The 24083-nt window shown below is 52.9% G+C and overlaps 2 protein-coding genes and 1 long non-coding RNA gene across 3 annotated transcripts in view; 1 reads left to right on the top strand and 2 right to left on the bottom strand.

Annotated features, from left to right (window-relative positions):
• Positions 1-3791: 3791 nt before the first annotated feature.
• Positions 3792-6523, bottom strand: LOC106149705. The gene is made up of 3 exons (XR_001236030.1): positions 6253-6523; positions 5199-5408; positions 3792-4550 (listed from the first exon to the last, which is right to left on the bottom strand). It is a non-coding gene; the product is annotated as an uncharacterized LOC106149705 (long non-coding RNA).
• A 281-nt stretch (positions 6524-6804) lies between these two features.
• On the top strand, positions 6805-15132 carry Fam46b (family with sequence similarity 46, member B). Its single transcript, XM_005394894.2, has 2 exons — positions 6805-7256; positions 13232-15132. Exons 1-2 carry the CDS (start codon positions 7005-7007, stop codon positions 14249-14251), a joined length of 1272 nt encoding a protein of 423 aa, XP_005394951.1. The 5' UTR covers positions 6805-7004; the 3' UTR covers positions 14252-15132.
• Positions 15133-18626: 3494 nt separating this feature from the next.
• Trnp1 (TMF1-regulated nuclear protein 1) overlaps positions 18627-24083 on the bottom strand; it is a gene marked incomplete in the record, with an annotated part of 6195 nt that continues 738 nt past the window's right edge. Inside the window, 2 exon segments of the mRNA XM_013519741.1 lie at positions 18627-19363; positions 23972-24083.

Here is a 24083-nt window from a genome sequence, read left to right as displayed (position 1 = left end):
ATGTATCCCAAGGGAATTAAATGTATACCAAGAGGGGCTGGGGATTTAGCTCAGCGGCAAAAGCGCCTGCCTGGCAAGCGCAAGGTCGTGAGTTCGGTTCCCGGTACCGGAGAAAAACCCAAAAAAAAAAAAAAAAAAATTTATACCAAGAGATAATTGCATCCCTGTGGTTATTGCAGTGCTAGTCACAATAGCCACACTATGGAATCAACCTATGTGTCCATCAGTGGGTGAATGAATGAAGCATATATGGTGTATGCCTATAGGTACATACACTGGAATACCACACAGCCATAAAAAGGATGAAATCTTGTCATTTGCCACAACATGGATAGACCTGAAGGACATTATGTTTAGGGAAATAAGCCAGGCACAGAAAGACAAGTACCACGTGCTCTCACTCATATGTGGGGTCTAAAAAAGCTGTTCTCACAAAGGTAGAGATCGGAATAGTGGTTACCAGAGACTAAGGCAGGCAGGAGATAGAGAAGGAGGAGACAGATTAGTCAACAAGTACAAAGATACAATTAGACAGAAGGAATGAGTTCTCATGGTCTGTTACACAGTAAGGTAACCAGAGTTAATAATACCATAATGGGTACTTGGAAATAACTAGAGGAGGGGATTGCAAACTGTCTCTCTGCAATGAAATAACTAAGTGTTTTTTGTGATGGATAGGCTAATTATGCTGATTTGATCATTGCATGTATGCTCATGTATTATTATGTACCACATTATACCTCATACATATGCATAATCATTATGACAATTAAACAAAGAAAAGAGCTGAAGGTATAGCTCAGTGGTACAGTGCTTTCCTAGCATGCACCAAGCCCTAGGTTCAATCCCCAGCACCACACACACACACACACACAAAATCAGAACTTCATCCCTTGCTGGGCATGGTGGCACATGCCTGTAGGCCCAGCACTCAGGAGACTGAGGCAGGAGGATTGCCAGCCTGGACTACATAGAAAGACCCTGTCTCAAAAAAAAAAAAAAAAAAAAAAAACAGCATGAGTGATGTAGCTCGGTGGTAGAGCCCTTGTCTAGCATGTACAAGGGCCTGGGTCCAACCCCAGTACCACAAAAGGGGAGGGGCAAAGGATCTGAATAGACATTTCTCCAAAGACACAGATGACCAATATGCACATGAAAACATGTTCAACATCATTAGCTATCAGAAAAATGCAAATAGAAACCACAATGAAATAGTATTTCCCACCCACTAAAACAGCTATAATCAAAAAGGGCAGATAATAACAAGTGTTGGCGAGGATGTGGAGAAATTAGGGCCGTCATACACTGCTAGTGAGAATGTAAAATGGTGCACCTGCTTTGGAAAACAATGTGACAGTTCCTCAAATAGCTAAATAAAAAATTACCTTATGACCAGCAACTCCACCCCTGAATATACACCCTAAAGAGATGAAAACATATATCAACAGGAAAATTTATAGCTGCACATTCCCAAACAATATTTTTTTTTTTTTTAGATTTTTTTTTTTTGTTGTACCAGGAATCAAACTCCCAACCTCATGTTTGCCAGGCAGGTGCTGGGCCCTTGAGCTATATTCCTGGCCCAGATAACATGCTTCATAATAGCCAAAAAGTGGAAACAACCCAAACGTTTGGCAAATGTCCATCACTGTCTATCAATGAATAAATAAAATGTGGTATATCATCTATGCACAGAATATATTTGGCAAGAAAGAAAAAGTAGAGCTGACGTGTCACCCCATGGTGGGTCATATCCTTAGTACTAGGCCCTAGGTTTAATCCCCCACTGACGAGAGACAGAGACAGAGAGACAGAGATACGAGGAGAACAGGAAAAAAACTGCAGGGAGTAAGGGTAGACATTTTCAGAGTGTTTAGAGAACCAGGATCAAAGAGGAAGGAGGTGGTGGGTAAAGAGAGGTTCTTTTATTTTATAGCTTTTTTGGGGGGTTGTTGTTTCTCTGGAGGGGTGAGTTTTTTGTTTTATTTTGTTTTGTTTGTCTTTTTGAGACAGGGTTTCACTATGCAGTTCAGGCTGGCCTTAAACTCACTTTGTAGCCCAGGCTGGCTTCAAACTCACAGGATCCTCCTGCCTCAGCCTTCTGAGTGCTGGGATTACAGAGCTGCGCCACTACACCTGGCATTGTTTTTGTTTTTTGAGACAAGGTCTGGCTATGTAGTTCAGGTTGGTTTTGAATTCACTATATGGCCCAGGGTGACCTTAAACTCCCAGTGATCTTCCTGCCTCAGTCTCCCAAGTGCTGGGATTATAGGTGTGTGCCACCATGCCCAGCAAGAAATGTTTTAATGCAGATTGGATGGCCCAGTCAGTGAAAAAGGGAGACTCTGGAGTGAGCTGGATGAGGCCCAGTAGCTGGTAGCCACAGAAAGGAGCAGCAGGCCCATCCCCACAGCAGAGGGCCGCTGAACAGCACGCCGAGCTCAGCAAATGTTGGAGGGTATGTGGAGAGGCCAGCCCTCCAAGGTTGCTTCTATTTCCTCGGTGAGCTGTGAAGCAAGGTCTCAGCTGAGAGGAGAGTGCACGCAGGAAGAGCAGGTGGGACTGAGGAGACCCTGGGATGACCTGACCACTAGCTCGGTGGGAAAGGGAAAGATCAGATCAGACAGCAGGATTGGCAGACAACACCAGGTTCCCTGCACCCCAGGGGGGTGGACTGATGTCAAAGTGGGATCAGTCAGCAGGGCCGTGTCTGTCTCCAGCTTCGTCAGCTTCTTGGGATTAGGCAGGGTGTGGCTTTGCCAGGTGGATGCGATTTAATGAGCGGGGAGCAAGGGGGTTGAGGGTGTATTCAAGGAAGTAATTACAATGATGGTCCAGGTCCCTAAGCTGACTAAGGAGGAAAGTCAGGACACAAGGGAAGAGAGGAACAGTGGACTGGAGGTCCTGGTGGGTCAAAGAATTATTGGAGCTGAGGTCTACAAGACATGAGCAGAAAACATAGCAGTCATAGGAGGATTGGATAGTGGATATCGAAATTATGCAAGGTCAGGGTACTGTTATAGTTACGACAGCAGGTCCATTACCTTGGCCTTGACAACATGAGGTAGGGTGGAGGCATCAATAGCGGGAAGACATGCGACCCTCCACAGGAGAGAGGATCATCTGCGCGTAAGTGAACTCCCTAAGGCGTCCTCAGAGGCAGGGGCCTGCGAAGGGCACAGGCCTGGGGTTCAGCCAGACCTGGATATGAAGTCTCTTCCCAACTGTGGGGCCTGCATGAGAATGTCTTAGTTTCTCGGAGCCTGAGTTTCCTGCCCTGCAGAGCGAGAGATTGTTCTGGTGCCAGAAGATTATGCTCTGAAAATTGAATGAGCTTGTGGAAATCACCTGACGTGGTTCCACCCGAAGAGCAAGCTCGGTGATGTAGGCAACAATACCTGCACAGCAGTTCCCAGATGCTCTTGTCTGGGGTCCCAAAGCTGAGACTGAGCCAATTCGGGGACTAAGACTCTCCCCAGGCCCTTCCCCTTTCCTGCCCCTTCAAATCATAGAAAGTGTGAATGGAAGAGCCTGATCTCTAATTCATTCCCATTTTATAGAATAAGAAACTGAGGTCCAGGTAGGAAAAATGACTTGTCTATATCACCAAGACTCAATTGTCCTACAGAGTAAATTATCTTTTTTTTTTTTTTTTTTTGACACAGGGTCTCACTCTGCAGTTCAGGCTGCTCTTGAGCTCACTTTGTAGCAGAGTAAATTATCTTTTGAAATCAGTTGGAGTCATAATTAAGATGAGAAGTTTGTACAGAATTCCAGGGAGAGGCTCTGTATAACATCAAGAAGCTAGTTTTATTCCGGATAGACCCAGCCAAGATCCCCCTCCATTCACAGAGACAATGAAAAAAGCTGGGCTTGTTGGGAATGCCGGACCCTCCTGGATGTACCTTCGCTCACTCTCGGCTTCCTACACTCCCAAGTCAGCCTCATCTGCACTGGGCAAATATGGGAATCGTCAGCTTTGGGAATGGAAGTGTCAACAGAGGAGTGATTCACAGTGCACGAATTTGCTAATTGCTCTTTGCAGCCCAGACAGAAGAAAGGAGTGAGGAAAAGAGATCTCAGAGTTTCCTTAGAAAACTTGGGGAAGTGCGTAAGGCAGGTAGAGCTCTAGCCAGCCCCCAGGAGGCCCTGCCCCCACATGGTTTTCAGCCTTAGCTAGTCCCCCTGCGGTAAATCCTTCCTGCTTTTGGTACCGCAGTTTCCCCATCCAAAAACTGGAAAGAGGGTGAACAAAATGACTATCCAAGTTTCTTCTAACTGGGCCACTCAGAGTTCTAGGAATGTGAAACCAGGTACCTTTTCTGCTGACTTCACTGTCTAGGGACAAACATGAGGAGACAGGGCAGAAATTGAGCCAGCAGGAGTTGGCCCATGCCTGGAACCGCAGCTACTCAGGAGCCTGGGGTAAGAGGATCACAAGTTCAAAGCCAGCCTGGGGAACTCAGCAAGACCCCGTCCCAAGCTGGGGATATTACGTAGCTCAGTAGTAGAGTGCTTATCTAGGACGTTGGGGGCCCTGGGTCCAATACCTAGAACGACAAAAAAAGGAAGGATTATCTCATTAGGGAGGCCTTCCATGATCACAGCACCTGACAATGTACACTGACATCTTAGTTTGTTCTCTCTGTCCTCCCCGCAACTCCCTATGTTTGAGCACACGGTTGTTTTCTGTCCCATGGTCCTATTTTATTTTCTCCTCAGCACTATCTGAAATGTCTCCTTTGTTTCCTTCACTATTGTCTTTCTACATTTAAAAGTTCTAGAAGGACAAGTAGAAGGACAAGGCCCTTGCCTAGCCTACCTCAGGGCCTACCCAGCACCGGGGACATAGTAGGCACTTATAGACTGGATAGATAGACAGACAGACAGATAGATAGATAGATAGACAGATAGACAGATAGATAGACAGCCTAAAGAATGAACAAACAGATGGATCTCATGGGTGGCGGCAAGCATGACCCTGATCTGTGCCAACTCTTCTAAAATCAGTTGAAAAATAGGGCTCTGGAGTCAGGAGAGTTAAACTCAAGTCCCATAGTGCCAATTCGTGGTTGCACGACCTTGGGCACATTGGTTGGCCTCTCTAAGCTTCCATGTCCTATCTATAAACTGGGAATAATGACCCCACATCCTGAGGTATCTTTTTTAGGAATTAGAGGTCAGGTATGTGAAATTACCTGAGGTGTAGTAAGCGTTCAGTAAGTGTTAGTTTCCTTTCTCCTCCTCTTCTTGGGCAAGGAAGGAGGTCGGGGTGAGAGACAGGGCTGTGGCAATCTGAAGCTGTCTCAGCAGTAGCTTGGGGCAGGGGAGACTTCGTAGCTCTAGGTTTTGGAGACTCTGCACTTGATCTTAGCCAAAAGGGCAAGAAACGATAGGTTTTGGAGACCCTGGAGGAAACCAAAGGGGATTTTTTTAATATCTATTTCTTATCTTTCAAAAGAAGTTGGGGGGAAACAGCGGAGACAGTGGGAGGGACTTGCCCAAAGTCACAGGATGGGAGGAGCAGTGTTCTCTCTCTGAGGGGCAGAGGAATCCCCACGGCTTCGGATCTAGACCGATGAGAGATCAGAGTGCAGGACAGGGGCAGCATCTTGCCTCGGCTGCCTCCGAGAGGGGACAGCAGCCTCCTGGGTGCTGGGCCCAAGTAGGTCAGGGTCAGCTCGTGACCTTGGGATGTAGTTTACTGTTTCTAGGTCTTGGTTTCTCCTTCTGTAAAGGTGGCCTATTCCTCTTTCCCAGCTTGTCGCACAGGAAGATGGGAGGCTGTCAGGAGAATATTTAATCTGATGCATTAGTGGGAGAATGATCTAAGTAAAAATATTACAGTACTGAGTCAGAAAGACAATTTCTGAACTTTTGCCACAGCACATGTACTTAGCATCAGAAAAAGACGAATTCAAAAGTAGCATAGGGGAGGGAAGGGAGAAAGGGGATACAAAGAGAATTAAGATGTGTTGTGTTGTGTTGGGGGCTGGGGATTTAGTTCAGCGGCACAGCGCCTGCCTGGCAAGCGCGAGGTCGTGAGTTCAATTCCCGGTACCGGAAAAAGAAACCAACCAACAACCAAACAAACAGAAAAGATGTGTTGTGTTCTTGTACCAGCTCCCCATCATGAATGATAATCATTATGTACTGCCAAACATGTGCCACGGATTATATTCCCCTGGTTCACGGTCAGAGCCTGTGACACTGAGGAAATAGCAGCCCTTCTCTGAGCAGATTTCTCCTTACCTAACCCGGTACGGGAACGCCAGCCATGCTGTAGTCTGCAGGGGTCTGTCAAGAGAGTGTAGAAGCGTCCACCTCGTTATACACCGAGTGAGTGACCACCTTTCCTAGTCTCCCGAAAGGGTATAATGTGGAGCTGAGCTAGTGGCTCAATCTCTTTGGGCTCCTGAAAATAGCGGATGATCAGGACTAGGCCAGGTACTTTCTCAGTTTCTTCAAGCGCATATTTGAAAATAAATAAATCCTAAGTGTTCTGACTCCGCTACAAACTCCACAGACCCCTTCCCTCTCGCCAGCCCCTGGACGGCGCCGTCCCTTTAAATTCAGGCTACCGCTGCCCAATCACAACGAACAGAAGTTCTTAAAAGACCAAAGGAGGGAATCAGCCTGGGAAGGAGGGCGGGGCGGGGGCGTGTCTTCCAGCCAATCGGAATCTTCCTGAAGAACAGTGACGCACGTGCAAAACTCTGCTGCCCAATAGCAGGGCCGTCGAGAAGCGGGCGGCTCCGGCTGCGTGACAGCTGCCTGGACCAATGGGCACGTCGCCCGCCGCTATAAGAGTCAGCCGGGCGCGGGACCTCAGGCTCTAGGGGTCGGATAGTCGCCGCTGCTGCAAGTGTGCCCAGGGTTTACCTGCCGCCGCCGCCCTGCTCCTGCGTCCCCGCCCCAGCCTAGGCCCAGCTGCTCTTCCTGCCCTCCTCCCCCTAATCACCCTCCCCCTCGGTTTTTGCCGTCGGGGCCCCGGGGCTGGGCGAATGATGCCATCGAAGAGCGGGCCTGAGCGCCTGGATGGGGCGGCTGCGCAGGTGGGGACGGCTGCGGCCAAGGCGGCCCCAGCTGGCGGCGACCCCGACCCGGAGGCCTCATCAGCCTCCCCTGAACAGCACCTGAGCAGGCTGAGCTGGCCACAGGTGAAGCGGCTGGACGCGCTCCTGAGCGAGCCGATTCCCATCCACGGGCGCGGCAACTTCCCCACGCTGAGCGTGCAGCCCCGGCAGATCGTGCAGGTGAGGCGGGGGCCGGCGGGGTCGGAGCGGGTGTATCCCGCCTGCCTGGAAGGCAGCTGGAGTCTGTTCGGTTTGCTGGACAGCTGGGGAAACTGAGGAACGGAAACGGGCCCTGTAACAACTGAATAGCACATTAACACTAGACCAGACATCTCCCCGCTGCGCCTTATAAACCTTTCCCATCTGACCTTTTCGTCCTTGCCTGGAGAGCCCGCTTTCCGCCTTGAGCACCACCACTACCCGCCCAGGCCCAGGCCTGGAGAGAGAGGAGTGTGGAGGGACGCGGCCGGACATCTCCTGGGTTGCAAGGACGACAGATGTCAGGCACCCTTCCCAAGGGGAGTGTGTGTACTTGGGTCCAGAATACCTTTTCTTCCACCCAGCATCCCTGAACCACCTCCCCTGTCCCTGTCTCAAGGTTGTAGGGGCACTCTGTCCTTGTCTGCCACAGTCCCTGGCTCGAGAACCCCTGGCTAGGTCAAAAAGCCCAGAAATCTCAACAGAAACCCTCTCCCTCTCACTGGGGTCATGGCAGGAAAAGATTAAGCAGCTGAGCTCAGACCCCATCCCTAAAGGCAATGTTAAATATCCAGTGGAAGTGTCCCCCCCTGTTTTTGAGACAGGGTCTCACTGTGTAGTGCAGGCTGGCCTTGAATTCACTTAGGTAGCATGGGCTGGCCTTGAACTCACGGCGATCCTCCTGCCTCAATCTCCCTAGTGCTAGGATTACAGGCGTGCACCACCATGCCTGGCCATCCCCGAGATTGGAAATGAAGTGGACTGGGAATGTGGTTCAGCGGTAGAGCCCTTGCCTAACATGCACAAGGCCCTAGGTTTGATCTTCACCATTGGAAAAAAAATTAAAAATTGGAAATGAAGGCCAGCCGGGCTCTCTACCCTAAGCCCATCTCTGTCATGAGGGGCTGGAGAGAATTCTGGCAGCTCTTCCCTCCTTTAGACTCTTCCTTTTACCTGACCTCCCCCCCCGCCCCCCGGCCCCATGACTCCAAAGCTGTCCTTTCATCTGGGTAACTCAGGCACTGTCATGTTCTGAAATAGCAAAGGATGGTAATTATCGCACCCATGTTATAGCTGAGGAAGCCTCAGGAGGGGCAGTGAGCTACCTGAAGTTACCTAATGGGGTGAAAATCAGCCCAAGGAATCTTGAGCCTTCCCAGGAGCAGAGAGCAGCAGGTTCAAAGTTTTCTTACTCCTCTGGCTCTCAAACTCAACCGCTAAGGCTTAGGGGAGTCCTCTGAGAGAAACCAGAAAATCCAGTGCTGATTCCTGTGTGTTCTGCCAGCACATGGACTTTCCATACAAGCTAGGTGACACAGGCTGCTTCTCCAGCCAAGGGGGAGGAATGCCTGCTGGGGGCTAATCTCCCCTCCCTTCCAAGGAACTAGGAACCAAGGGGGCGGGGTGGGTGGGAGGGCCAGCAGATTCTCCTGGGCTGACTCACCCGCAGCACCAGTGGGACTCACTGAGGCATTCCTCGCTGCCCAGGCATTCCTCCCTGCCCGCTGTCATCTTGGTAATTAGGAAACCAGCTGAGGCTTTTCTCACCAGGACCTATGCTCAGTCCTGGGGTGGGAGAGGCGAGAAGGTGGTATCCAGTGTGCAGGCTTCCTCTGTAGGGTTAGGCATGATCCAAATTGCCCTTACTGGTCCCTGCTTGGTTCTATGCCCCATGAAGGCAGGCTCTGGAGCACAGATGTAAGTAGGAGCTGGCCTCTTTGCCTTCAGGTGCTCCCAGCTGTGTGGGGAAGACTGCAGCTAGTAGGAGCCGACTCCATTGTGTTGTAGTAGTACAAAGTCCTCCTTTGCGGGGGGCGTGGTGCACAATCCTAATCCCAGCACCTCAGGAAGCTGAAGCAGGAGGATCGCTGCAAGTTTGAAGCCAGCCTGACTACATAATGAGTTTGAAGTCAGCCTGAATACATAGTGAGACCCTGTCTCAAAAGAAAAAAAACAAAACCCACAAAGTCCTCCTAGAAGAGGGTCAGAAACATCACAGAACAGGCAGCTGTCTGCCGTAGACGGGGGTGGTAGAGATGTCAAAGCTGGGTGAAGAGGAAGGATGTCTGTTCGGTGCCTAGACTCTTGTCAGTTGCCTTTGCTGGATATGGTGGAATATGCCTGTAATCCCAGCCCTGAATTGAGGGAGGCTGAAACAGGAAGAGCTCAAGTTTGAGCCCAGCCTGAGCAATTTAGTGAGATTCTGTCTCAAAAGAAAAAAGAAGCTGGGAGTACAGCTCAGTATAAAGGCCCTGTACCCAAAGCAAGCCAACACAACTTCCTGGTTCCACAACTCAAAGGGAACAGGTGCATTCACTTGTCCCATACAGCTGCTTCCACAGCAAAGAAAGTCTGTCTCCGGGCAGAAATTCAGAGCTGAAGCTGGGCCATAGTGGTGCATGCCTATAATCCAGCACTCAGGAAGCTGAGGCAGGAAGATCACCATGAGTTAGAGGCCAGCCTGAGGTACACAGTGAGACCCTGTCTCAAAAAAAACAAAATGAATTGGAACATATTTTCCTCTGCACCTCAGAAGGCTTTGCCTACAACAGTAATCCCATCAGTTAGAGATGTGTCCTTGCTTACACCTGGGCCAAAGGGGACCCATCCCCTTTTAGGAGCAGCCCACCCCTACATCCCACCCCTACCCTGCCTGCCGTCACCTCCTGTAGCTCTCTGGAAGACCTGGTTCTAGTTGAGTTCAGCCAATTATTAGCTGTGTGACCTTGGATAAGTCCTTTGCCTTCTCTGGGTCCTGAGAATTGATTTAGACAGCCTGACTTCTCCAGCTGCAGCCAGAGGGCCAGCCAAAGGCAGCCCTAGTTATGAGTTTTGCAAACCTGCTGGCTGATAGCAGCTATTAGTCTTCCCGCAGGTCTCCCAGCAACCCTGGAGCAGAGCAGTTCTGGGAGGGCCTTGGCATAGGAGGAGACGCAGTCACTGCCCCCTCGGTGGCCGGAAAGTCTGATTCAGGAGGATCCAAGCTGCCTTGCAGCCCTCGGGCGTGGCAGTATCTGGGGACTGCCTGCCAAACTGGCTGTAGTCACACCTGAGAAAGACAACAACCGCTGGCTGGCTGACACAGCCGGCCCCATGGCCCTGACGCAGAGATTTAATGAGGGTACTGCTACCTACTCATCAGGCCAGATGCCATGCCCGTGGGGTGGGCACCAGCCTGGGAGCCAGACTAGCACTGAGTAAGGCCCAGTCAGCTCTAGTGGGACTTGGGGAGGGGGCTGGTCTGCTGCGCAGGTCTGTCAGGGTCCTTGGCTCTTTGGGCCACATCTCTCATTGGCCAACCTGGGCACTGCTGCGAGGGTGCACGTGGAATTCTGCAAGCTGACTACAGCAACTGACCCTGTCTGTCCAAGGACCTGGCTCCGCCGGACGTGGTGGCACACACCTGTAATCCCAGCACTCTAGAGGCTGAGGCAGGAGGATCGTTGCAAGTTCGAGACCAGCCTGGGCTACAAAAGTGAGCTCAAGGCCAGCTTGAACTGCATAGCGAGACCCTGTCTCAAAAAGACCAAAAAAAAAAAAAAGAGTAAAACAAGGACCTGGCCCTTAACCTCCTGCTCCCCAATTTCTTTGGGTCCAAGCCTAGTGATTTGAGGATCCCCATCACTTTGACATTTTGAAAGGGAAGGAGGAGTAGAACACTAATTTCTATTCTGCCTATTCTGAGTGAATGTGGTAGAGGGTAGGCTGGGCTCAGGGTGGAGCTCAGTGGTAGAGCAGGTGGTTAGCATGTGCAGAGCCTTGGATTCCTTCCCGAGGAGCCCCACCACCACCACCACCAAAAAAAAAAAAAAAAAAAAGGGTGCGAAGGCACCCCCGTGTGACCTCAAGTGACTTCACTCCTGTGAACCTCAGTCTCCCCATCTATAACATGAGATCCTAGAGGTCTGTCCCCAGTTGATGCTTTTATTTGTGTGTGCGCGTGTGCGTGCGCTCACTACTGGCGATTTCATTAACCCAGGGCCTTGTACATGCCTAGCATGTGCTGCACGGCGGAGCTACCTGCTTCCCCCGGCTCCCATAGGTTCTGGTGAGGTCCGAGTCCTGGTACTCGTTAGGTACCTGACCACTATCCGCCCCTCCTCCATGTTTCTTGTGGCCAGTGGCTCAGCCCCTTGCCAGGGCAATTCCTGCCGGAAGACTTCCTGGAGGGAGCCACCCGTCTCAGATTGCCCCACTGCGGCTGCCTCCTCAGCACTTCGGTGCATTCTTTGCAGTAATTCCCTGGGAGACAGAACAACCTGACCCAGAGCTACGTGCTGACTTGGCAGCAAGGTGGGGTTGCAGAGTCACTTGGAGCAGGAATGCTGCCTGGTCACTTTCAGGACAGCTTGTGAAGTACTTTGCGTCGCTGAGAACACCAAATGTCTGACCCCCAGTTTAATTCTTCTCCCTACCTGGTGCTTTGGGCCAGAGAGATGCCTCTAGCTAAAGGACCACTTTCAAGACTTGCAAGTTTGAGAAAGAAAGAGAGAGGGAGAAGGAGAGGGAGAGGGAGAGAAAGGCAGGCATGATGGTGCATATCTGTAATCCCAGCACTCAGGAGGCTGAGGCAGGAGAATCGCTGCAAATTCAATCCCTGACTTAACCACATAGTGAGACCCTGTCTAAAAAAAAAAAAAATGCAAGCGCTGTCCTGCTCCTGTGCCATCATCAGCCCAGGCCTCTCAGACAGGATTCCGTCTCTCCCTACTTGGCTTCCAAGGCTCTAAGACCTTGATCCATCCCCTTTTCCATCAACAGGAAAGGTCTTTCTTATTAACTTCCATCCCTGCCGTTTTTTAGTGCTTCTCCCTTGAGCCTTAGCTGTTTCATCACTCTTAAGTCTCAGTTTCCTTGTCTGCAAATTATAGCATTTGCCTCACTGGGTCCTTGTAAGGATGGAATAAGATGTATGTGTCATTGTCAAAAGAACATGCATGGACTTGAGAATCCAGCCAACCCAGGTCCTAGTCTCAGCCTGCCTAGAACTTTGGACCTGTTTCTTAACCTGTCTGTACCTCCAGTCCCCCATCTGTCTAGAATAGTAATATTCAAGCATAGGATCACTGTGAAGTTAATTGGTAATGCATGTGAACTTGCTAACTATATTCCCAGCCTATTTGGGCAGTGAACACAGTACCTAGCACAAAACAAAGTATTCTACTTGCCGTTTTGGAAAGCTAGAATAACATAGTTTTTAAGTCTGTTCTCAGGTCTGCATTTACCATCTGTGTGACTTTTTGGCAGTTATGTGGCCCCTTTGTGTCTGTTTCCCCACCTATGAAAAGTGATAATACTACCTCATAGAGTTTTTGTGATTTTTGGAGCAGGGTACTGGGGATTGAATCCATGGCCTCCCCACTGAGCTATATCACTGACCATTTTATCTATTTATATTATTTTATTTTATTTTGCTTTCCTTTCCTTTTCTTTCCCTCTCTTTTCTTTTCTTTTCTTTTTCTTTTTCTTTTTCTTTTGAGACAGAGTTTCACTAAGTCACTAAGTTGCCCTGGCTTGCTGGGCTCAAACTTATGATCTGCCAGTCTCAGCATCCCAGGATGCTGGGATTACAAAGCATGTACTACCCTGCCCGGCTGAATTGATATCTTAATATGATCAGAGCCTGGTGCTTAGTAAATTCTGTGCTTGTATTTGCTATTGCTATTGTTTTTTTCTGAATCATTTAAATGGGCCACTCCCAGATTAGCAAATCAAGACTTAGAAATAAAAATGACTTTCCAGGGTTTGGGGATATGGCTCAGCGGCACAAGCGCCTGCCTGGCAAGCGCAAGGTCCTGAGTTTGATTCCTGGTACCAACAAAAAAGACTTTCCAAAGGCAAAATAGTTGGGAAGTGGTCAACAGTGGCTGATGTTGTACTGATGGTACCTGGAAGTCCGTAGTGCACCCCTAGAAGCCCAGGCTCCTGATGCCTCTCCCCCTGCCCTCCCTCCTCAGGTAGTCCGCAGCAGCCTTGAGGAACAGGGACTTCGGGTACATGGCGTGCGACTACACGGGTCAGCTGCCAGCCACGTGCTGCACCCTGAGAGTGGCCTGGGCTATAAGGACCTGGACCTGGTGTTCCGGGTGGACCTGCACAGCGAGGCCTGCTTCCAGCTGACCAAGGCTGTGGCTCTCGCCTGCCTGCTGGACTTCCTGCCGGCTGGCGTGAGCCGGGCCAAGATCACGCCGTTGACACTCAAGGAGGCCTACGTGCAGAAGCTGGTGAAAGTGTGTACGGACACAGACCGCTGGAGCCTCATCTCACTGTCCAACAAGAGTGGCAAGAACGTGGAGCTCAAGTTTGTGGCCTCGGTGAGGCGCCAGTTCGAGTTCAGCGTTGACTCCTTCCAGATCATCCTGGACTCTCTGCTGCTTTTTGGCCAGTGCTCCTCTACGCCCATGTCTGAGACCTTCCACCCAACAGTGACAGGTGAGAGCCTGTATGGGGACTTTGCCGAGGCCCTGGAGCACCTGCAGCACCGTGTCATCGCCACGCGCAGCCCTGAGGAGATCCGAGGCGGTGGCCTCCTCAAGTACTGCCATCTCCTCGTGCGGGGCTTCCGGCCCCGGCCCAGCACTGACGTGCGCGCCCTGCAGCGGTACATGTGCTCCCGCTTCTTCATCGACTTTCCCGACCTGGCAGAGCAGCAGCGCACTCTGGAGCGCTACCTGGAGGCACACTTCGGTGAGGGCGACACCGCCCGCCGGTACGCCTGCCTGGTGACACTGCACAGGGTGGTCAACGAGAGCACCGTGTGCCTCATGAACCATGAGCGCCGCCAGACGCTGGACCTCATTGCCACACTGGCGCTCCAGGCACTGGCTGAGCAGGGCCCGGCTGCCACTGCTGCCCTGGCCTGGTGCCCCCCGGGTGCTGACGGGCTTGTGCCGGCCACTGTCAGTTACTACGTGACCCCCGTGCAGCCTCTGCTGGCTCGGGCCCACTCCTATCCCACCTGGCTGCCCTGCAACTGACTCAGACCCTGGCCGGAAGGGACCAGGCCTCATGGGCTGGGGTCACCAGGAGGGTGTAGAGGATATGACCAGAGACAGGCAGCCGGAGCCAGCTGGCCCAGCTCTGCTGCAGGGTCGGGCCTTCACCTGAACACATCAGACTTCCCTGAGTGAGGCTTCTGTGGGTTGAAGGTCAAGCGAGGCTCTTGACAGGAGGACCCTTTGGTCATTGCACTACACTCGGGCCAGCACGGTTGTGGGGTACAGGGGTTACTTGTCTGGAGGAGGAGTGGCCTTCAGGAGGCCATCCAAGCCTGGACGGTCACCTCAGTGCCCTGCATCTTCAGTTGACTTTCATGGCCTAGAAAGGGTCTTTTAGACTATGTCAGCCCACAGTTATCCTAGCAGCCCCCAAGGCACTGGCTAAAATATAGAATGTGACAGAGACTACTCACTTTGGGTCTGGCTGGACCACTGGCAGAGTGCGGAGGTCAAGCCCGACTAATCACTGGGAAGAGGGAAACTGAGGCACGAGGCAGCTCCTCGAGTTTGGGGAGGGATGGGTTTAGCCCATTCTGAAACCTGTACTCCAAGCTGGGGAGCTTTCCTCTTGAGGGGTGGAGGTGTGCAGGGCACAAGAGCCAAGCAGCCAGGGTGAGATCCAGCTCACACCCTGCCAGTGTGTTGCTCCCTCCCCTGCAGGCGTGAGGAGCTCTGGTGCCTGGGAGCGTGTCCTTCAGAGGGTGCTGGGTCCAAATCTGCCAGTCAAGTCCAGTACTCCTGCCCCATTGGCTTGGATGTAGGACTTTCACATGGGGGAGGGGCGCATAGCCCCACCTCCTTTCCCGTTGCTCTAGATTTGCTATTTTGCACCACCTGTCAATAAAGACTCCCTACACTGAGCCTGGTAGCATGCTTTCTCTTGGAAGAAAGACCCTCCTCCAAGACTGTGGGGCTGCCACTGTCATCCCAGTCTGAGTCTGGCTTTAATAATAGGAAGTGGACTCAGGGTGGGGCTTGAGGTCTGGGCATGGCTGTGAGACAGCGCCTCCCTCCCTCCTATCATCCTGACCTGACAGCTATCAGCTGGGAGCTTGTGTCTACAGTGTGACCTGCGCCTGCACGTTGCCTCAGCAAGCCTAGGACTCTTATTGAAGAGGACATATTTCCATGTCCCCAGGCTTGCTACCTGAGGTGCTAGTAGCCCCAGACCTAGCCTCACCCTCCCAGTGCCTGGGGCTGCTTCATTCCAGCTCTGCCCACCCTACCTCACCGCAGGGGAGCAGGTGGGGAACAAGCAGGGTGTATCCAGACCAGTAATGGCATCTGAGACAGGGGGACCTCTGGGGTCCTCCAGAGCCAGAGCCCAGGCCTTGCTACCTGGGAGAGGCTCCCTGATCCTCTGGCTTCCTCGCGTGTGCTCTGACTCACTGTAAGCTGGTCCCCTGAAGGAGCAGGCCTCTGTGAGCCCAGAAGGGGCCATGCCAGGCTGTCTGGGAGTGCCAGCCACAAGCCCTTCAGGAGCTATTCCCTCGGGGCATCAGTCACTCACCCAGGACGCTGCCCACTGTTTACCCTGCCTCTTTGATCCAAGGATTGCAAAGCTCTTAACTTAGGGGCCTCATTAGGGGCCTCTGAAGTGGTGACTTTGATGGTTCTGACCAGGGTGGGAAAGACAAAGCTGCAGAGGAGGTCTCAGGTCATCAGGATGAGTCCAGCCACCTCACCTGCTCCGTGGGTCCCTGCTGGGTGCCCCAATCCCTTCTACTACTGGGCTCTGAGTGGCTGGAAGGGTGACTGGAAAGGCTTTTCTTGCTTGGTTATTAAAAACTGTCCCCTACCCCCATCCCAACTGTGCTGACCCAACTGGGGTTCTGGGAAGAACAACGTTTGTTCCACCCGTTTTGGCCATTGGAGCCTAGGTGTGAGGTGTAAACACAGCAGGCCCTGCTTACTGGGATGGGGTGGAGAGCGGCTGCCTGTGCTTGTTTGAAGGGCTCCAGAAAACTGAAAATCCAGAGTGTGTGTGTGTGTGTGTGTACACAGCAGCCAGCCCACCAGGTGCCAGTTACTAAACTAGGTATTGGGAATACATCAACAAACAGAAGACAGGCCTACCCTTGTGAAGACTACATTCTACTGGGGCACACAAAATAGATCAGGTGGGCTTAGAAGGTTGCCAATGAATAAAAGTACTTATAACAAGGAAAGGGACAGGAAGTGGACAGGTTTGCAAATTTAAAAAGGCAGGGTGCACCTCCCTGAAAGAAGCCCTCTGGGCCGGGCGTGGTGGCGCAGCCTGTAACCTAGCACTCGGGAGGCTGAGACAGGAGGATTGCCGCAAGTTCGAGGCCAGCCTAGGCTACAAAGTGAGCTCAAGGCCCGCCTGGACTGCACAGCGAGACCCTGTCTCAAAAAGACAAAAAAAAAAAAACATCTGTGTGAAGTCTTAAAGGAGTGGACAGGAACCATGTGGACGTCTGGGGAATGTTCTGAGCTGAGGGATTTGTCTGTGAGCCCACACATGCCCGGGCAGGCGTGTCTGAGGGAGGGCACACGTGCAGGAGGGTGTCTGGCAGGCCCTGTGCATGTTCGTGCACCTGTGGGTGCCTCTGCGCACATGTGCATGGGTGTGAGGCAGCGGGGGCGTGTGAGACGAGAGTTTACAGCCACAGCTACCATCTGGCAAGCGTTACTCTGGGCCAGACACCATGCTCCGCTCTTCCTGATCTCTCTCATTTCATCCTTGAAAAAACACCACAAAAAACACCATTATTTCCACTTTACAGATGAGAAAACTGAGGCCAAAGACATCAAGGAGATTTGTAACATCCTGTCCCCTGCACTATGACTTCTTGTGGATGACTGTGACAGTACACCTCCCGTACATTGTGGCAGGACATTTTTGACATCACTATGACATTTGTCATTTTATATATGACTGGCTGAGTATAGTCATGTACCAAGAGGTACACTGTCTCCACGTCTATGTGACAGTAGGCATGGCCTGTGGTGACTGTCTTGGGCCTGTGGTGGCAACTGCATGCCTGTGGGTGTGTCTGGGAGTGGCGTGGTGCTTTGGGAGTGAGAAAAACACTGACTCAGTGGCTGACTTTGCTCTCTTGTGGACAATTCCTGCAGCCACCTAAGATGCCAAGACAGGCAGGAATCAGGAACTGGGAGTTGGAGTGACTTTGGGGACAGCTGAGGGAAGAAAGCCCTGTCCTCCCCCTTCAAATTCCTCACCTAGAGCCGGGGATATAGCTCAGTGGCATAAGCGCCTGCCTGGCAACCACAAGGTCCTGAGTTCAAGTCCCGGTACAAAAAAAAAAAAACAAAACCAAATTCCTCACCTACTCTTCCGCCCCCAGAGGGGAAGCAGCAGCTCAGCGGACCTCAGGGAAAGGCACTCCGCACAGCTGCGTGGTCTGCTGCCCCTGCAGACCCTCTCCAGCCTTCTGCAGGCTGCGCCCCGGAGACGGACATCTCTGAGGATATTGAGGGCTCCCTGGCTTCCCACCGTGTTTGCAATCAGACTGAAAGGAGGAGGAGGAGTTTATCCTCCCTGCTCCCATCCGCCTGGTTATGAAGTTTGACCACATCCCCCAAAGGAAGGACTGTTCTGGCAGCAGCCCTCTCCACAGCTGCCTGCCCCTCCACCCCACCCTCCAAGCCCCGAAACTGAAAAGCCTCACCACCCTTGGAGACCGAAGTGCTGGGTGGGACCCCACGGCCTCCTGTGTGCTAGGCAAGTGCTCTGCCGCTGAGCTATCCACCAGCCCATTGGTTAGTTTCTTGAGCCCAAGCCCACACACCTTTGCAAACAGTCCCTTTTCAAAATCCCTCCCAGCACGTGTGTTCCCTGTCTCCTACCTAGACCACGAGGGACAAGCCAGTCTCCACAGCCACAGCCCCCACAGGCTGTCACGCTGCCTGCCACCTTAGCACAATGGTTAGGGCCAGGGCGGTGGTCCAATGCTAATGCACTTGCCTCGAATGGGTGAGGCACTGGGCTCAAACCCCAGTACAAAAAGACAAAAACCCAGGGGCTGGGGATTTAGCTCAGCGGCAAAAGCGCCTGCCTGGCAAGCGCAAGGTCGTGAGTTCGGTCCCCGGTACTGGAGAAAAACCAAAAAAAAAAAAAAAGACAAAAACCCGTCCAGGGGTCACAGTCTCAGATGTGCATGACCATTCCTGAGGTTCCTGACACATCCTGTAACAGGGGGCTCCCCAGGAAGACCAGCTGTGAGTCAGGTCGAGGGAGAACTCAGTCTCCAGGCCAGTCGACAGGCCCAGGTCGCCAAAACGGAAGCTTCCCCAGGAACTGTCGACTGAAAGAGCTGTGACAGACACGAAAGGCAAGACCATGTGCACAGTGAACCTCAAAAACCAGTACTTCCGTCTTACATGATTGAAATTTATTCTTCCTGAATGTATGTCAGGGCACAGGGTCAGTATACATTTGCTCTGCACAAGTCTACAAGTGTTGGGTTACGTGTGTGTGTAAGTGCGTCCCCTTCCCTCTTTATCAGGATACTTGAATAAATGTGTTTCCTTTTTGCACTTCAAACTTTGCTTGGAAGTTTTATGTTGCCACCACCTCTTCCTGAGAAGAGACGTGCCCCCTCGCAGGAGGCAGCAGATGATTGTCTGTGGGGAGGCCACAGGCACACCCCTCGTGGGGAGAACAAGGACAGGAGGTGAGGAAACTGTTTCTTAATGTGTTCCCTCAAACAGGCCTCCTGGCACCATTAGACTAGGAAGCAATGACATCTACCAAAATGTGGGCTCCAGCTGTGCCGAGACTGACTTAAGAATGATGACTCTCTCTAAACGAGACCCTTTTCATTGTCACGATGGAAATGTTTCCTTCCCTCTCAAATAATCTGACTGTTTCTCGGCCTTGTGGTAACATCTCCAGCCGTACGGTGTAAGCAACGTCAAATGTGGCATAAAAATTCATAGTGTTCCCCAGAAGCCAGCCCCTTGCCACTGTGAGGTGAGTGCTTCCACAAAGGGGGAGCTGAGGCCACATAGGGCCAATTCTCGGAGTCTTCCTGAAGGAGTCCAGGGAAGGAGCAGAATCCAGGAGTCCAGATCCATACAGTGGAGGCTCTGAAGAGTTAGGAGGAGCTGGAAAGAACGATTCCAAGAGCTTTAATTGCCTCTTTCCCATAGCCATCCAGCCCCACCCAAACTCTTCAACACCCACCTCTTTGAGAGGGGCCATGGTGGGAGCCTGTACAAGACACAACATTATGGAACGGGGCTCCAGGGGGAAGCAGAGGTTCCCTTGGGTCTTTGTCCTTGGCTGGGATCCCCACCGGTCTGCACAGATGGAATGGAATGTTCTTGGGATGAACAGCCTGCCCCTCCTCCATCTCTCCCCTTATGGAGTTCCCCACGGCCCACAGTGGGCAGGGACCGGTCCAGGGATCCTGATATGGCCATGCTCTACCCAAGTCAGGCCCACACCACCCCGCTGGTGAGAGGCTGTGCTGGCAGCCGGTCCTGGCCAGCACAGTGGCTCCCTCATTCTCAGATCTCCACTAGGGAACACTGAGTGGGATCTCTCATCAGTACTCAGAAGTTAGCTCCCACTCAGCTCTCCTGCCCCTAAATGCAAAAACAAATATAAGAAACTGGTTCAGAAAAAGGAAGTCATTGCCCAAGGTCCCCCAGCTAAGTTCCAAGCCAAGACCAAATCTCAGGTCTGTGTCCTTACAATGTGCAAGTCTTTCTGCTCACTCTGGAACCTGTCACCCCTCTCTCCTGCCGTCCCACACTCTTTTCTCTCCTTGGCACCAAACATCCCAGGCCAGACCTGCCAGGAGACGAGGCAGCCCCCCAAGGCAAGCCCTGGCCCTGCCTGCTTGAAGCCCTGAGCCATCCTTGGCCCAGGCCAGGTGTGGTGACTCAGTCTGACTCACCCCCCAGAAGCCAGGCAACCAGGCAAAGCTGTGCCCAGACCTAGGGGGTGCAGGGCACATTCTGCTGCTCTGCCCACCCCAGCATCTCATCACATTCTCCCCCAGAACTAAGGAGCAGGGGTCACTATGCACAGCCTTAATGGTGACAGCCCAGAGGTCCTCTCTAGTGGAGCCCTCATCAATGCGAATGGCACCTCAGAGCCTACTGCTCAAGGCTTCACTGACAGGTCCTCAGTCATTGGGTAAGTCCTCTGCCCTGCCTGACCCCAGCCTCCTCCTGTGTTGAAATGGGGATAATAACCCTGACTTTGCAAAGTGGTTAGGAGAACAAAACAGATAATGATGTAAAGTGCTTAGCACAATGCCTGGCAGGGAGGAGGTGGTTCGTGTATTATCCCAGAACTAAGGCTTCCCTTCTGTCATTACTCCCGGCCAGGGTGCGGTCAGGGACTAATGGAAGAAGAAACAGGCTGGGACTGTCCAAGCTTTCCCAAGTACTTCCTCCCCGGCAAGCCACAAAGCAGGGAGTCTCTTCTATGGCTGAGACTCCTGGGCACCTGAGCCCTGCTCAAGGGATCAGGCCAGGGAAGCCCCCCGGGATGCTGCCCACTTCAAGCAGGCTGGCAGCACCTGTCCTTTGAGAACCTCATCTCTAGGAAGCCAGCTCAGCCGCCAGGTGATGGCGGGGCCCGGCGTTCCGATCACCTGTCAGTGTAACATCTGCGAATAGCGAAATGACCGAGCTTTTGACAGTGGTAACCGCTCTTTCCACGAGGTCTTTCCTAATGGACCTTCTCCCGGAGGCCCGGGACCACCTTAGCTCCCCTTCTCCACGTGGGCTCTGGCCTCCAGGGAACCAGTGATGGGTGCAGGTTGGGCTTCCTGCCCCGCCCACCCAAAAAGCCGTCACCTGCGTCAGCCTCGCCGCTCAAAGCCTAGGAAGCCTCTAGACTACTGAGCAGAAGTGGGATGGGGCGGGGCCACTGGAGACCGAGCCCACTCCAGACCACGCCCACAGGTTTCGCGAAGCAGCTCCACACTGCCCCCTGCTGGCATTGCTCGCATACTGCTGGGGCCAGCCAAGGGAGGGAAGGAGCTCGTCCAAGGGAGCGGCAGGTTCCAAGGTAGAACCCTGAGCTGTTCTTCCAGGCCGTAACCTGAAGAAAGGTGCCTGTTCCCCTCATATCCCTTTGCTGAAAGCCCAGATTCACTGTCCCTACCACTCCAAGATCCCTGTATTCAGACCAGTCGCCATGGCTGGGGGCCATCAAGAAAGGTTCAGGAAGTCATGGGGGCTGGAGGAAGGAGGGTCTGTCTCCCACTCAGGGACCACAGTTATTAGTGGAGGTCTAAAAAAATCCCTACAACAATACAGACTGCCCTTGAACCGGGTGTGATGGTGCACGCCTGTAATCCCAGCACTCGGGAGGCTGAGGCAGGAGGATCCCTTGTGAGTTCAAAATCAGCCTGGGCTACAAAGCGAGCTCAAGTCCAGTCTGAACTCCACAGCGAGACCCTTTCTCAAAAAGACCAAAAAAAAAAAAAAAAAAAAGTACAGACTGCCCAGCTTGAAGGGTCCCCTTGGGTGATGATAGCCAGGGAAGGCTGCCTGGAGGAAGCCTGGATGATATATATCCTCAAAAATAGAGACCCACCGGGTATAGTAAGACATACAGCCTGGACAACTTAGCAAGACCCCATCTCAAAGTAAATACTTTAGCTCACTGTGAAGGCCCCAAATTCAATTCTCACTACCAAAGGGATAGGGCAAAGACTCTGATTCAGGTCTCTCTCTGAGAACCCTGGACTGAGTCAATAATTAATATCTATTAATTGAGAATATGGAACAAGGCTGGGGACCTTCCAGAGGGGGCCCTGAGTAGGCCAGGCAGAAATGGGAAGGTGAGCTGCTAGTTGGCTGAGGACAGCACACTAAGAAGCAGGGAGGGAAGTCACTGAGCTCTGTGTGCCCTGGCCTAGGTGCCGGGTAGGGAGTGGCGGGGCATCTGGAAGTGCAGGGAGGAAATGGAGGGACAGGACAGAGCTGCCTGTGACACCAGGACCGATCTCCACGTACACCCATACATACACGTAAAAGTGTCATCATTAATTCTCTACCTACCAATCCCCACATCAGGACAAAGCAGATTACCAATAAATCCCAGAGAAAGGCAAAACTGTGATGGCACAAAGCACTTTATGCCATTAGCTAAAAGCTTCCCTGGACCAAGTGTTCCCTCCCTGGCAACCCAGAAACCAAGCAGTCCTGGCTGCAGCCCAGCGCTGCGGCCTGAGCTCCCCCTCACTGTCACCTCTAGGAAGTCCTGTACTCCAAATGACCTGAGCAGCTTTGGCCAGAGAATTCCAGAGCCTCCCTATTGGCCCCCTGGTCCCCGAGCTTTCTCAGGAGCTCTGAGACCTCCTCTTGGACTTCCCTTCCCCAGCCAAGAGGGGCTCAAGAAGACCTGAGTGATAGCAGAGAAACCCACCAAAAAGTCTGGTACCTGGGGAGAGGAAGGGCTGAGGGGGACGGGGAGCTGAGGGCCCCTGCCCGTCACAATGTACCTCACCTCCTTCTGGGCTCTCAAGATTAGACCAGAATCCTGTGCCATTATCACCTTCCCCTTTCATTCCATTCTTAAGCCCTGACAGGAGGGGCAGCCATGTTAAGATGGGAGAAAGACGGAAGAAAGCAGCCCAGAGAGGGAGCAGAGTGGTTCAAGGTCACACAGTACATGGGTCCAGAGGCCAGCTCGCCCAGGCCCAGGCCCAGGCCTCCCGTGTCATGGCGAGGCCACACACAGGCCTGGGACCTGCTTCTGTCCCTCCCTGGCACGTGACCTTGATAAATCCCTTCTCTCTTCTGTAAAATAAGGACTTTAAATGAACTCCTGGCTCCCTAAGCAGAAGCACTGACTATTTTTAGGTCTGAGAAAAGTACCTCCACGATTTAGGTGGAGGAGGATACCTCTGCCCTGTGTTAACTCCGCCAGCCCCCCCCCCCAGAGGTGACACTCCCTCCACACCGTTAGGTGAGGCCGCAGTTCGCCATGAGCAGTGGCGGCCAGGCCACTCAGCTGAGTGGGGGAAAGAAGGGAGGACTGAGGCGCCCCGGACAGGAAGCCGCGTACTGTATTTCTAGTCTGGCCCTTTAAGGCCTCCCCTTCTGGAATCTGACGCCACATCTGCTCCCTTGGGGTTGTTAAAGGTTGATCCCCAGCTGCACCCCGAGAGAGCCATCTTAAGAGCCAGGTTGGGGGGCTGGGGGTCAGGTGAGCAGGTGCTAAACACCCCATCCTCTCTCAGGCTGTAGCCTAAGCAGAAGGCCTAAGTATGATGGGGGCAAATCCTCGACCTCTCTGGGCCTCCCTCTCCCTTGAAGGGAAATAGGGGCTCAGAGGAGGAGAACTCCAGCCACCCAAGTCTGTGCTGGTCCCTATCCTGGGACCTCGTTATTCTGCCCTCCTGAACGTACGGAGCTCTGCGATGCCAGAAAGCAGCAGCCTCTAGGTCAAGACTTCCTACAGCCCCGCGGGACCCGGAAAAGAGTGGAGGTGAGGGTGGGGACGCCGCACCAGCGCAGCAGGCTCCGCTGCTAAGTTTGCCTCGAGTCCCCCTCGGGAGCTGCGCGCCCTCCATTTGCCCAGCTCGACAGCGAAGGCTTGGTGCTACCACCTCACCCGCCGGGGCTCTGGGCCAGGGGGCCGCGGAGAGTGGACAGCTTTACTGAAGCACGCCAGGGGCCCCCGGGAGGGAGATCCCGCATCCCCCCACGCCCACCCCTCGAAAGCGCCAGCCGCGGACACCGCACCTCAGCCTCCTTCTCTGGGCCCCTGGCCCCCCGGCCGTCTCCTCCCGCCGTCGGCCGCTCCGTCCATCCGCGTAGGCGGCGCCATCGCCGGCGAGGGCCCGTCCGGGCGGCG

This window comes from Chinchilla lanigera, unplaced genomic scaffold, assembly GCF_000276665.1.
Source record: "Chinchilla lanigera isolate Chin_1 unplaced genomic scaffold, ChiLan1.0 scaffold00051, whole genome shotgun sequence".
Taxonomy (NCBI): Eukaryota; Metazoa; Chordata; class Mammalia; order Rodentia; family Chinchillidae; genus Chinchilla; species Chinchilla lanigera.
Note: the sequence above shows the minus strand (reverse complement) of the source record. Positions and strands in the feature narration are given on the sequence as shown.